Raw genomic sequence first — 14,874 nt, forward strand, 5'->3', positions numbered from 1 at the left:
TAAATGTTTTGGGAGCTCTGGTAGAATAGTGGCTAAGACACTTGACTGCTAACCAGAAGTCTGGCGGTTCAAACCCACCAGCCACTCCTCGGAAGGAAGGTTGGGCAATCCTACTTCTGTAGTGATACTGCCTCAGAAACCCAAGGAGGGGTCGCTATGAGTCAGGGCTGACTCGACGGCACATAACAACAACAACAACATTAAATGTTTATTATTTCGTTATTCTGTTAAAATTTTAAATGAAATTTTAAAAAAAAACTTTTTTATTCATTTACAAGAACTCTTTTCTTTTCTTTTTTTTTTTTTTTATAGCCCTATTCTCACATTATAAATGCAGTATCCTTTGGAATTTTTCTGTGGATAGAATTTTTGAAAGTTCTCTTCAGTTGTCTGTATTATCTGCCTTCTGTCAGTTATTTGTTCCGTATGTTCTTATAATTTTCCTTTATGTCATTAGTTTTCTTCAAGTGTTTGGAAGTTTTGGCTATCTTTGGAAATTTATGAATAAAGGCCTAGGTTCATTAGTACAGGTAAATGGCATAGGTTTTGTCTTGAACATGAAAATTGATTATAGACTTAACTGTATAAATTAGCAGGATTAAAACTGCCATTTTTAAAGGATAAAATCAATTGAAATCTGCAATTACATATAGTTCAAAATAATTTAAATTTGTCACTATGTATATGTTGTTGGTATAGGATCAAATTTTTCATTTATATAGTGTTCTGGTTACCTAGTGCCACTCTGACAAGAATATATACCAAATGGGATGACCTTAACAAACAGGAGTTTATTCTTACAATTTGGAGTCTTTAAGTCCAAGTTCAAAGTGCCAGACTCTAGGGGCTGAGTGAAAGCCCCTTAACCTTGGGGTCCAGCTCTGCCTCCTGCTCCCGGCCCACTTTCTTCACTCAGACAGCTGCTGGCTGCTGAGGCTGAGAAGCCCCAGGGTTGACAAGTTAAAAGGCACAGTCCTGATGTTACCAAACCGCATGGGAGGCCATTAACTTAAGTCCATTGAAAGTCCCAAGGTTGGCAGAGCACAGCAGGCTGCTGAGCAGTGACTCAGTTACATGCAGGGTCCAAACATGCCATAGGCTAGAGACCATTCCCAAAGCTGCTTCTTATATATGGCAAGCGGACCACATACCCAAAGCAGCTACTCAGCTGCTTGTGGTAGCTCTCACCATTGAGTTGATTGCCAGTCTCGTCATGGGGACTAACTACCACCAGCTGCCCAGCCACTCAGCCAGGCTCAGCCAAGTTGACACACAAATGTAACTACCACATATAGTATAAAGCTTTAAAAGTTTTGAGACTATTAGTGTTTTGATTTGATCATATAAGTTTTGCATCTAGTCAGGTTTGGGTTTGAATCATGATTGTGGTATTTATAACTTCATGTTTGTGGTAAGTCACCTAACTTGTCTGAATTAGCCCATTTGTATATGTAAAAAAAGATAATATTGCCAAGAACTTTGTAAGAATTACAGATAATGTATGTAAAGGACCTAGGACATCATAGATTCTTGGCAAATAGTAGTTGCCTATTATTTTGCATTAATAAGTCACTAAATTTAATGTCACAAAGATATAATGAAAATTAAGAGTTTCAAAATAGATGCTATTGCTATAGATGGAGTGTTACTTTTAATTAATGTTATCAATTTCATAGAGTTATTTTAAGAGCCCCTTATGTTGCCAAGGAATTTTTAAAGAGGAATCAATATAAACAGATGATCGGCAGAGCTGGCCGTGCTGGAATAGATACTGTTGGGGAGAGTATCCTTATATTGCAAGAAAAAGACAAGCAGCAGGTAATCCTCTATCTGGTTGCTTTTGGCTTTTTTGTTTCTTGGGCTTTGGTCTAGTCCTTTTATAAGGTAGTTTTGAAAAAGTAATTATTAATGTTCCTTTAAATGGTGTGTCCTCCTATATGATTAAGTATTAAAAGGAGTAGTTTGAATACTTTTGTATTTTAATCACTCATTGAAAAAAAATATATCTTTCTCCATTTTAATGAGGAAACATGTTAAATTCTTATTCTTCTCTCTTTATATTTTTTTGTCTCCCCTTGCTGCTACTCTGGTAGCATAGTGCCTAAGGCCCTTGACTTCTAACCAGAAGGCTTGGAAGAAAGGTTGGGCAATCTACTTCCGTAGTGATACTGCCTCAGAAACCCAAGGAAGGGTCGCCGTGAGTCAGGGCCGACTCGACGGCACATAACAACAACAACTTGCCGCCACAAAATTTATACCAATTATAGCATTTTTATATGGAACATCATTTATTTATTTATTTATAATCATTCCCATTGCTGAAATATTTTATTATCATTAAAGCTGTTCTGTTTTACTCAAGGTAGAAACAGTACCTGGAAAATTAATTATCTACCACTGAGTGGCCCAAAAGAGTCCACAAGGGGCAGCACTGTACCAGTACTGATTATTTACCTGTTGCCACTCCTTACCTATCTTTTGGTCTTTTTTCTTAATTGTAATAGATATATAGATAACAAAACATTTGTCATTTCTACATTCTTCACATGTACAGTTTAGTGACATTAATTACACTGACCATGTTGTTCAACCACCACCATTTACAATTCCCAAATTTGTCCATCACCCTTAACCCCAATTCCTTGTCTCCTTTATGTCTTCCTTTCTGCCTCCCTCTGACTAACCCCTAGTACCCACCAATAACTTTGATCTCTATACACTTGCCTCTTTCATACAAGTGGGATCATACAGTATTTGTCCTTTTGTGGCTGATTTCACTGAATGTTTTCAAGGGAACATCACTTATAACACAAAATATAACATTGCTTTAATTTTTGTAGGTATTGGAGCTAATAAACAGTCCATTGGAAAACTGTTACAGCCATCTTGTTCAGGAATTCACCAAGGGAATCCAAAGTTTATTTCTCTCTTTGATTGGTTTAAAGGTATTTTTAAAATATTTCTTAAGCTTATTACTGTCACCTGAGATAATAGATGTTAAAAAGTTATTTAAACTAGTTGGAATTAGAAATCAATTTGACCCAGCAATTCCTTACTATGTTGTTGTTGTTGTTACATGCCGTCAAGTCGGACCTGACTCATAGCGACCCCTCCTTGGGTTTCCGAGGCAGTATCACTACGGAAGTGTATATCCTAAAGAAGTGAGAGCTGGGACAAGAACAGATATATGCACACCCATGTTCATCGCAGCACTATTTACAATAGCCAAAAGATGGAAACAACCTAGGTGTCCATCAACTAAAGAATGGGTAACCAAACTGTGGTACATACACACAATGGAATACTATGCAACCCTAAAGAATAATGTAGAATCAATAAAATACCGCATAATGTGGATGAACTTAGAGAACATTGTGCTGAGTGAAATAAGTCAGTCACAGACAGACAAATATTGTATTAGTCCATTACTATAAAAAGTCAAGGAAATATTTATATATGGAAGGAAATTTTCTTTGTTGGTTACTAGGGGTAGGAGAGGAGCTCTGGTAGCATAGTGCCTAAGGCACTTGACTGCTAACCAGGAGGCTGGCGGTTCAAATCCACCAGCCACTCCTCGGCAGGAAGCTTGGGCAATCTACTTCTGTAGTGATACTGCCTCGGAAACCCAAGGAGGGGTCGCTATGAGTCGAGTCCGACTCTACGGCACATAATAACAAAAACGGGTGGGAGGGGAGGGGAAGGGAGAGAACACTGTTAGATGTTAGATAGGTAGAGACTGGTATTGATTTGCGTGAAGAGAAGGGCAGTCTACCAAATGTGAGTGATCAACACCGTGGCATTGAGGAAGAAGGAGACAGGAAGAGGTGCATGGGAGGTACAGACAACAAAGATGAACCCTTTTGCATGTATAGTACTGTGTTGTCAGTGAAGGCAAACATTGATAATACGGACAAATAGATGGGTGGACAGGCTGAACTATTAGGTATGTCCATGCAGGGGAGAGTGAGAGTGTACCCAAGACCATGTATAGAGTTGGCAGCAATGTTTCTACAAGTGTATTTGTATGTTCTGTAAGAATTCCCAGGTATATTGTAGAGCTGACAAGGAGCAAGATTGTGGTCACTTCTTGGCCACAGCCAGCTATCCGGAGGGAGTGAAGCTGTGGGCTCAGGGCCATAGTCCCAGGGAACATCAAAGGTCAATTGGTATAACATACTACACAAAGGGAGCTCTCGTAGCATAGTGCCTAAGGCACTTGACTGCTAACTAGAAGGCTGGCGGGTCAAACCCACTAGCCACTCCTCGGAAGGAAGGTTGGGTAATCTACTTCCATAGGGATACTGCCTCAGAAACCCAAGGAAGGGTCACTATGAGTCGGGGACAACTCGATGACACATAACAACAATGACACTACACAAAAGCATTGTTCCGTATCCTGCTTTGGCAAGTAGTGACTAGGATCTTAAAAGCTTGCCAGTGGCCATCTAGATGCAACCATGGTCTCTCTCATCCAGAGTGCAGAAGAATGAAGAAAACCAAAGACACATGGAAACAATTATTCCAACAACTGATATACCATGCAGTCCTCAGCCTATATGACTATGAGACCAGAAGAACTAGATGGTGCCTGGCTACCACTGTCAACCACTCTGAAGGGGATCTCTTCAGGAGATCCTGCATAGAGTAGGAGAACAAGGTGGAACAAAACTCAAAATCATTAAAAAAAAAAAAGGACCAGGTTTGCTGGTCTGATAGAGCCTGATGGAACCACTGAGACTATGGCTCCTAGATGCCCTTTAGGTCTCAAATTGAACCCACTCCTGTGGGTTCCAGCCAAACAAAGGACAGTCATATGAGCTGGACATTTTATATTAGGTAGATACACTCCTTGGAGAGATCAGTCACGGGCTGTGTATGCACAGGGAGACAGCTCGGGGGGCAAAGGTGCATGGGAGGAAAGGACACAGAGAAGAGGTAACTATGGGTAGCAAGTGGGAGGGGAGTTGTTGCATTGTGGTAAATTGTAGTCAATATCATGAGACAAAGTCTATGTGAGCTGCTGTATGGAAAGTGAATTTGCTCTGTAAACTTTCATCCAAATCACAATACAAATTTTTTAAAAAAAAGTTATTTAAACTGTAAAGTATGAAATAACTGTTAACTTCTAATGTGAAAAGGAGCAGTGTGACATGATAAATCTGAATCTGGATTTAAATGTGTACTTTTAACCCTCTGAGTTATAAGGAATGTGAAAAAATCAACAAATAATAATTGAGCATCATTATATGTTAGGGACTTTGGTAGATTTGAGGATACAAGGAATTCTAAAGATATGAGTCCTGATACAGGATAATCTAACACTTCTGCCTTTATTAAGGACTAAGTTCACCTGTATCCTGTGACCATTCTAGGATATTAGAAACATTTGTGGGATCAGTATAACCGTTATCAGGCAAAGAAAGCATCATGGGAAAATACTCCCCTAAGATTAGGATGTGGAACGAGGGCTATAATTGCTGATGTCAGATGTTATCTTGGCTGAGAGCAAAGAATACCAGAAAGACATTTACCTGTATTTTATTGACTATGCAAAGGCATTCAACTATGTGAATCATAACAAATTATGGATAATGTTTCAAAGAACGAAAATTCCAGAACACCTAATTGTGCTTATGAGGAACCTATGCATAGACCAGGAGGCCATTGTTGGAACAAAACAAGGGGATACTGCATGGTTTAAAATGAGGATGGATGTGTATCCTTTCACCATACTTATTCATTCTGTATGCTGACCAAATAATTGAAGAAGCTAGACTATATGAAGAAGAACTGGCATAAGGATCGGAGACTCATTAACAACCTGTGATATGCAGATGACACAACCTTGCTTCCTGAAAGTGGAGATGACTTGAAGCACTTACTGATGAAGATCTGACGCTACAGTCTTCAGTACGGATTACAACTCGACATAAAGAAAACAAAAATCCTCACTAGACCTATAAAAACATCACAATTGCGATGAATTGCTTGACGTGGCCCTTCTAGCCATTGTCCTCCATTCTGTGATGTATTGTAAATCCTATTATCCATGCCTGTTTGGGTTGGTGTGGTAGTTAAGGTTGGGTATCAACTTGGCGGGGCAGCTGGTAGTAGTTGTTCCCTATAATGACTGGCAGTCAGCTCTGTGGTGGGATTTGCCTTGAGCAACTGAGTAGCTGCTGATTGTTAAACCCATGCACTTGGGTTATTTTTGTTGGAGCAACACAGGTGGGATGTATCTTGAGTCCTGCCTTGCTGGAGGGTATAACTCAAATCACCACCCTTAGCTTGAGGTTATACCTCTGAATCTTCTGGGAAAGTTCACCCTCTTCTTGCTCCGGTTCTGTGTTTTGGCTCATCCTCATCTCACCCCTGGATTTGGGACAGCAGCTGTCATCTGATGTGCTGATTGAGGTTCATAAAACCCCAAGAATTGGGAGGATCCTCCAGACCCACTCACAGACTTGGAATTCGCCAGCCTATGAGGCAATCTCTTGGGTGTTTGTGAGTTCTGTGAGGCGTTTTGGCAAAATACAGACCCCTAAGATGGGGGAAATTACTGGGAGGAAGAGGAGGAGTTAATGTCTGAAATGATGGAGTGGCACAGTAGTTTGGACATTTGGGACTTCTTTAACCTCCGCCTCATGGGGACCGGCCTTGTGCTGATCTTTCTGAGAGAAATTGTTCAAGCAGCAATACATGGAGAAAAGATTGAAGTTATCAGGGATTTCATTTTACTTGAGTCCACAATAAACACCCATGGAAGCAGCAGTCAACATATCAGATGTATTGAACTGGGCAAATCTGCTGCAAAAGACCTCTTTAAAGTGTTAAGAAGCAAAGGTGTCACTTTGAAGACTTAAGTGCACCAAATCTAAGCCTTGGTGTTTTCAGTCACCTGTATGCATGTGAAAGCTGGGTAATGAATAAAGAAGAATGAAGAAGAGCTAATGGCTTTGAATATGGTGTTGGCGAAGAATACTGAAAATACCATGGACTGTCAGAAGAACAAACAATTCTGTCATGGAAGAAGTGCAAGAATGCTCCTTGGAAGCAAGAATGTCCAGACTTCATCTCACCTACTTTGGTCATATTGTAAGAAGGGACCATTCCCTGGAGAAGGATATCATGCTTGGTAAAGTGGAGGGTCATCTTCCCTTAAGGGGAAGATCCTCAAGGAGATGAATTGACACAGCAGCTGCAACAATGGGCTCAAGCATAGCAAGGATTGTGAGGATGGCACAGGACCAGGCCATGTTTTGTTCTGTTGTACATGGGGTCACTATGAATTGGAACTGACTCAACCATACCTAACAACAACAATGCCATTGAGTTGGATCTGACTGATAGCAACCCCTTCTTGGGTTTCTGAGGTGGTATCACTATGGAAGTAGATTGTCCACTCTTCCTTCCAAGGAGTGGTTGGTGGGTTTGAACTGCCAGCCTGGTTAGTAGTCAAATGCCTTAGGCACTACACCACCAGAGTTCCTAAGAACAACAACAAGAAGATTAGAAATTAACTCTCTTTTTAGCATTACTATTGAATTAAATATATCTTTAGGGTTATTCTTGAGTTAAATATTTTATTTTTGGGATATTCTTTGCTTAAATAATTTACCCAACATCTCTCAGCCACAAAGATTTAAAGCTAGGTTTTACAAAGCCAGTACTCAGGTTCCATAATACATTCTGCTTTAGTTAACATGAACAGTTTAAGGGAAAATCAGAAGATAACTACTAAGTACAAGGGATATCAGAAAGCAAGATTTTATGAGGTTGTAGGCAAATGGTATAATCACTGTGTCCTCTGGCAAGTTAAAAGGGTGAAATGTTTGTGTATTGAGGGAGATACAGGTTTTAGATAGCACAAGGAAGGGAAAATTGTTCCAGGTAGTTAATATGCAGCTGGACAGCTGCATGCAGTATTCCCCATGATGACACTGGTAATCAACTCCATGGTGGAATATACTCTGAGCAGCTGAGTAGGTGTCTTAGGGATATGGTCTGCTTCCAGTACATAAGAAGATACTTTGAGAAGGGTCTCAGGTTTTATGGCACATCTGGATCCTGCATTTGGCCAAGTCTTCATTTCAGTGGCCTGCCATGTTCTCTGCCGATCTCGAGACTGTTTCTGGACTTGAACTAGTAGCCTGCAGTGTTGCTTGATAATCTTGGGACTATGGCATTTCACTTGTCAACCTTGAGTTTGTCAGCCTCAGCAACCAGTAGCTGTCTAAGTTAAGAGAAGCTTCCAGCTTCAGTGGGGCAGGAGCAAGAGACAGAGCCGAAGTCAGAGGTTGAGGGGCTTTCACCAGCCCCTGGAGCTGGCACTTTAAACTCGGACTTCTAGCTTTCTAAACTGTAAGAGAATAAATCCTTGTTTATTAAAACCATCCATTTATGGTATTCCCTGTTAGAGCAGCACTAGAGAACCAAAACAGAGGGTTTATGCTACTTAATTTCAAGAGTTACTATAAAGCTATGGTGATAAAAACAGTATTGGTGCAAAGATACATACATAGATCAATGGATCAGTGAGTCCAGAAATAGATCCACACATGTGTAGTCAATTTTCAACAAAACTGCCAAGGTACTTAAGTGGAGAAAGGATGGTCTGTTCAACAAAGATGCTGGAGTAACTAGATAACCATATAAACTTAAAAAAATTAACCTCTGCACTTATCTCAGGAGCTCTGGTGGCATAGTGCTTAAGGCATTTGACTGCTAACCAAAAGTCTGGGCAGTTCCAGCCTACCAGCCACTCCTCAGAAGGAAGGTTGGGCAATCCTACTTCTGTAGTGATATTGCCTCAGAAACCCAAGGAGGGGTTGCTCTGAGTCAGATCTGACTTGACAGCATTGAGTTTGGTTTTTTTGGTTTGGCATTTATCTCACCCTGTACAAAAAATTGACTCAAAAATGGATCTTATACCAAACATAAAAGCTAAAATAAAACTTCTAGTAAAAAATATAGGAGAAAAATTTTTTGTTACTTTAGGTTTGGCAAAGATACCTTGTATAGAAAACAAAAAGCATAAACCATGAAATAAAAAAAAAATGGACTTCATCAGAATTAAAAACTTCTTTTCAAAGACTGCTAAGAAAATGAAAAGCCTATCCACAGATGGACATATTCATGATATGTATATCTGATAAATATACATATGTCATGGATTCCAAACCAAACCCACTGCCATAGATTCGATTCCCATGCATAATGACCCTGTAGAACAGAGTAGAACTGCCCCATTGGGGTTTCCAAGGCTGTAAATCTTATGGAAGCAGACTGCCCTCATCTTTCTGCTGCAGAGTGGTGGTAGATTCAAGCTGCTGACTTTTAGTTAGAAGTCAAATGTTTTAACTATCATACCACCAGAGGGACTTCATGGGTTAGGACTCAGCCAAAGGCATTCCTCTAAAAGGAATTAGGAGTGAGTTGGAACATCACTTGAGACAAGAACACTTAGAGGAGCATGGAGGCTGGGAGATCTGAGTTGGCCCGAGGTGTGGTTTCACAGACCTGGCAATACAAGATCACAGGGTACATAGCCATTCCAATTCTGCTTTTACCAATGGCAATACAACAGCAAGAAGTCCAGGCAGCACTTGGTTCAGGAGGTAAGCAGGTGAGCAGTGTCTGTCTATAGGTAGGAGAATTTGAGTTCCTAGTCCCAGTAGTGAAGAGAACAGGCCATCAGGGTTCCCTTCTCCCCTTGAGGTAGGGTTTCACAATAGGACTCTCATGGAAGAGGGCTGCAAGCCTAGACAGAATGATTAACCAGGAGCACCTGGAACTGAAGCAGAAGTCAAGTCCTCTGGACAGCTAATCAGGTAGAATAGTGGTGAGAGGGAAGAAGAGCAAGATCTATGCTTGGGCAATGTGAGGTCAGGGGACAAACGTGTAGAGGTGATCTATTTTAGGGATCTGAAAACATTAGGGCCCAGCTTTGATGGGAGAGGAGGAGACTCCAGGAATTAATAAGAGAATATAACAGTTGTTCTTGAGTCATAGGAAGCCTCTAGTTATGTTTCAAATACCCTGTAGACACTTTACATGTTCGATCTCTGATGCTTTGAATTAAGTAATATAATTTACCTTTGACATGTAAAAAGTCTAAGGCTAACAAACATAGACTGGTTTACACCATATATCTGCTCCAGCCCTCTGTAAACCATGCTACTTCAGTCTTTTGCCTGGATCACTGCAGAAATCTAACTGATTTCCTTGCATGCACTCTGTCCTGCCTTCCCACATCCCCTCCAAATAAACCTTCACACAGAGTGATCTTTTCAAAATGCAAATATGATTACATAATCCCCTTCTGCTTAAAATTTGTCAGTGGTTTCTCATTGCTTTTAGGATTAAGGTCAAAATCCTTATTGGTGGCCTGCTATGGTAGAATCAGGAAGGGTGTACATCAGGGTTTTATCCTTTTACCATACTTATTCAATCTGTATGCTGAGCAAATAATCCGAGAAGCTGGCAATAAGAACACAGAATCAGGACTGGATGAAGACTCATTAACAACCTGCAATAAACAGATGACACAGCCTTGCTTGCTGAAAGTGAAGAGGAAACATTTACTGATTAAGATCAAAGACTATAGCCTTCAGTAAGGATTATACCTCAACATAAAGAAAATCCTCACAACTGGACCAATGAGCAACATCATAATAAATGGAAAAAAGATTGAACTTGTCAGGGATTTCATTTTACTTGGATCCACAATCAACCCTTATGGAAGTAGGAGTCAAGAAATCAGATGTCGTCTTGTACTGGGCAAATCTGCTGCAAAACACCACTTTAAAGTATGAAAGAGCAAAGATGTCACTTTGAAGACTAAATTGTGCCTGACCCAAACCATAGTATTTCAATAGCCTAATATGTGTGTGAAAGCTGGAAAATAAATAAGGAAGACTGAAGAAGAGTTGATGCCTTTGAATTGAGGTGTTGGTGAAGAATACTGAAAATACCATGGACTGCCAGAAGAACAAATAAACCTGTCCTGGAAGAATTGCAGCCAGAATGCTCCTTAAGCAAAAAGAGCCAAACTTCATCTCTTGTACTTTGGTCATGTTGTCAGAAGAGACCTTCCCTGGAGAAGGATATCATGCTTGGTAAAGTTGAGGGTCATCAAAAAAGGGGAAGACTCTCTACAAGATGGATTGGCACGGTGGCTGCAATGATGGGCTCAAGCGTAGTAAGGATTGTGAGGATGATGCAGGAGCAGGCAGTGTTTTGTTCTGTTGTGCATAGGGTTGCTGTGAGCCAGAGCCAACTCATCGGCACCTAACAACCACAACAATGACCATGATAGATGTGGCCTCTGCCTCTTTCTCCAGCCTCTCACCAGCTTTCACACACTCTGCACTCCAGTTACACTGACCTTCTGCTTTACTTTGTCAAGCATACTATACTCCCTTCTACCTCAGTGTCACTAAGCCATTTTCCTTCTCCATCTCCAGTTTCACTCATCCAACTCCTTTGTGTGGTTAACTCCTACTCAACCTTGAGATCTTAACCATCGCTTTTGCATAGAAGCCTTCCCTGTGCCTCTGAGTCTAATCAGTCTATTGTGATATGCTTTTATAAAATGCCAAGGAGTTTTATAAAACCACATGGACTGCCAGAAGAACAAACAAACCTATCCTGGAAGAAGTGCGGCCAGGATGCTCCTTAAGCAAAAATAGCCAAACTTCATCTCTCATACTTTGGTCACATTGTCAGACTGCCATTGTAGTGTTTAAAGTACTCAGCTGCTAACCCAAAGGTTAGTGGTTTGAACCTACCAGGTGCTCTGCCAGAGAAAGATGAGGCAGTCAGCTTCAATAAAGATTTACAGTCTTGGAAACCCTGTGGGGCAGTTCTACTATGTCCTATAGTGTATCTACGCATCAGGACTGACTTGATGGCAGTGGGTTTGGTGGTTTTGATGAGTTTTATTTTTATAGAATCCCATCCCTTTCCTTTAATCGCCTCTCAGTTTGTCATTGCATTTTTACTAACACAATTATTTGGTTAATAACTTTACTGGAATGTAAGCTCTGAAAGCTGGATCCACATTTCATTTATCATCAAATCCCAGTGCCTAGCACAGGGCTCAGCATATTGTTTGACGCTTGGTAAATACTTGAGTTAATGAATGGGTTGACTTTGAAGTTGGGCTTGGGTAAACTTGCAGGTTGGTATATTGGTGAGTAAGCCAGCTTTCAGAAGCCAAGGAGACCAGAAGCAGAAGCCAGCCCAGTTGGTTTAAATCACTATGTCAAAAAGTTTTTCAGGGAAGGGTAGATAAATTACATGAGGGGAGATAAAGGGATCAAATGTTTTCTCCCCAGCCACCACCGCCATTGTTAACTGTACCGAACCAGGTAGGAAACAGTACAGATCCAAAGTGCATTAATAATTCACAAACTGAGTATCAATTCCTCAATATCTTAAAAGTGTAATTTTAGTCTTATTAAATATATTAAGAATGATTTTTATTAAAAGAAGAAGAAGCAATAGAAAATGTCTATGCCCCATAATATTTTTTGTTATCCTTCATATTGGTTTAATATGAAATAGCTTCTTAATTTTCCCAGTTAAAATATCATCAAGATTGTAAGAGAGAAAAATGTTTTTATTGATTGACTGTATTTTAGTAGAAAATGCTGATTTCTTTGAAATTAGTGAATATAAAATCATTCAAATTCAGAGTCAGCTCTACATATGAATACCAAATGGAGGGTTAAGTATTACTTAAGGTTGCCATTCTAAGTTGTAAATAATGAATAAGAGGAGGAGAGAAAAAGGGAAGGAGCAAGAAAAAGAGATGGGAACGGGAGACAAAAATCAGTAGAAAACTAGTATTTGGTTTTAGATAACATTTTAGGGTCCACTGTGAAATATTGCCTGACTCTGTTTTAGTGGAGTTTTTCAGGAGTATTTCCCATGTGTTTCTTTTCTTTTAATAAATGTTTTAAAGTTAAAAGATGCTTTCACATGTGGAAGGAAAGGAGTGAAAGGGCAGTTTTCTAAAGGAGTCTGAGCAGGAGTTCATGGTTATTGGTTGGGAAGTAAACTGAGAATGTTGCTTAGGAAAATATAAAAAATTCTTTAAAAGCCTCAATTTTGTGAAAAATGTGTAAGTGCTTTCATAAAAAGTATGAATATGATAACTCTTTTCCATCAAAGTGTGTTTTTTGTTAATTATAAAATAGTACTATAAAATCATATATGCAATTATGTAGATTATATACTATTTTTTTGTTTTAATAGCTTTGTGTTACGAGAGTGAGTCATCCTCTTGATTAATACGTATTCATAGTGTCTTGAATTAAGGAAAATACTTCATTGATGTCCTGAATTGTTTCAGATTGCAACAAATCTTAGTGACATATATCACTTCATGAGTGGTACATTTCTGGGGGTTCAGCAGAAGATTTTGTTGAAAGAAAAAAGTCTCTGGGAAATAACTGTCGAATCACTTAGCTACCTGACAGAAAAAGGATTCTTACAAAAAGACACTGTTTGTAAGTCTGAAGAAGAATTCCAATATAATTTCCAAATTACAAAGTTGGGACGAGCTTCTTTTAAAGGTAAGCGTTTACCTGTATTGCATTTTTAATCTAGAGAAAAACACTGGAAAAAATAGAAATTAAAATTTTATATTACTTTAAATTTGGTTTGTAATTTCCTATTAATAGTAGCATTAATTCTATCTTATAAGCTGTTAGACTACTTCCAACTTTCAAAAGTTAAAAATTGTTTTGAATTATGTTTGCTTATTTACCCAAGTCATTTAGGCTATTGAAGAAGTTTATAGAGAAAAAGTTCATCACCTCACTTCCACTCTCTGCTCCCCAGTATTCACATAAACTCTGGTATCCTACTAAAAGTAACAGTCCAGTGTTCATCTTTCCAGACCTTTTCTGTGTATTTTATTTCAAGGCATAATGTGTTTTCATATTTTTAAAGTTTTTTTCCATAAATAATAATTTATAGTGTCCTAGAACTTGCTTTTTTAATGTCTATGATAGAAATTATTCCATGACTGTGAATAAAAAGTTTCCTTCTTAACAGCTACATCCTAATTTTTATATTTTTAAAGTTTTTTTTCTATAAATAATATAGTGTCATAGAACTTGCTTTTTTAATGAATATAATAGAAATTATTCCATGACTGTAGTTTCTTTCTTAACAGCTACATCATAATTTTTATATTTTAAAAGTTTTTTTTCCATAAATAATAATTTATATTGTCCTAGAACTTGCTCTTTTAATTAATATAATAGAAAATTATTCCATGACTGTGAATAAAGAGTTTCCTTCTTAACAGCTACATCGTAATTTACTTAATAAAATAAATGCAGTCCTCTATACTATGCATGTATATAGTTTTAAAATCTTAAGAACTCAGAATTATATAAAGGACAGTTTCATACTCTTGTCTAATTTCTCTCCCAGGAACTACCACTATTAGCAATTTGATATATATCTTTCTCAACATTTTTATGTATGTATTCACATATATCGAGTGGCTGGGAGGTGCAAATGGTAAGCACTTGAGTACTAGCCTAAAGGTTGGTGGTTCAAACCCACTCAGAATTGCCTTGGAAGACTGGCCTGGCAGCCTGCTTCTGAAAGTTCACAACCTTGAAAACCCTATGGAGTGGTTCTACTCTGCGCACATGGGGTCACAATAAGAGTTGACTCAAAGGTAACCAACTACAGCATCCATGTTGTTGTTGTTGTTGTTATGTGCCGTCAAGTCGGCCCCGACTCATAGCGACCCCTCCTTGGGTTTCTGAGGCAGTATCACTACGGAAGTAGGATTGCCCAACCTTCCTTCCGAGGAGTGGCTGGTGAGTTTGAACCGCCAGCCTTCTGGTT

The 14,874-nt window shown here is 39.0% G+C and overlaps 1 protein-coding gene across 1 annotated transcript in view; it reads left to right on the forward strand.

The window, feature by feature from the left end:
- Nucleotides 1-14,874, forward strand: part of HELQ (helicase, POLQ like) — a 64,083-nt gene that overhangs the window by 24,642 nt on the left and 24,567 nt on the right. The window contains exons 10-12 of the mRNA XM_042781788.1: nucleotides 1,677-1,818; nucleotides 2,841-2,945; nucleotides 13,358-13,580. Of these exons, the coding sequence (XP_042637722.1) occupies nucleotides 1,677-1,818; nucleotides 2,841-2,945; nucleotides 13,358-13,580 (470 nt within the window). The remainder of the gene's footprint in view (nucleotides 1-1,676; nucleotides 1,819-2,840; nucleotides 2,946-13,357; nucleotides 13,581-14,874) is intronic.

Source organism: Orycteropus afer, unplaced genomic scaffold, assembly GCF_000298275.1.
Source record: "Orycteropus afer afer isolate SDZICR_OR568_19922 unplaced genomic scaffold, OryAfe1.0 scaffold00172, whole genome shotgun sequence".
NCBI lineage: Eukaryota > Metazoa > Chordata > Mammalia > Tubulidentata > Orycteropodidae > Orycteropus > Orycteropus afer.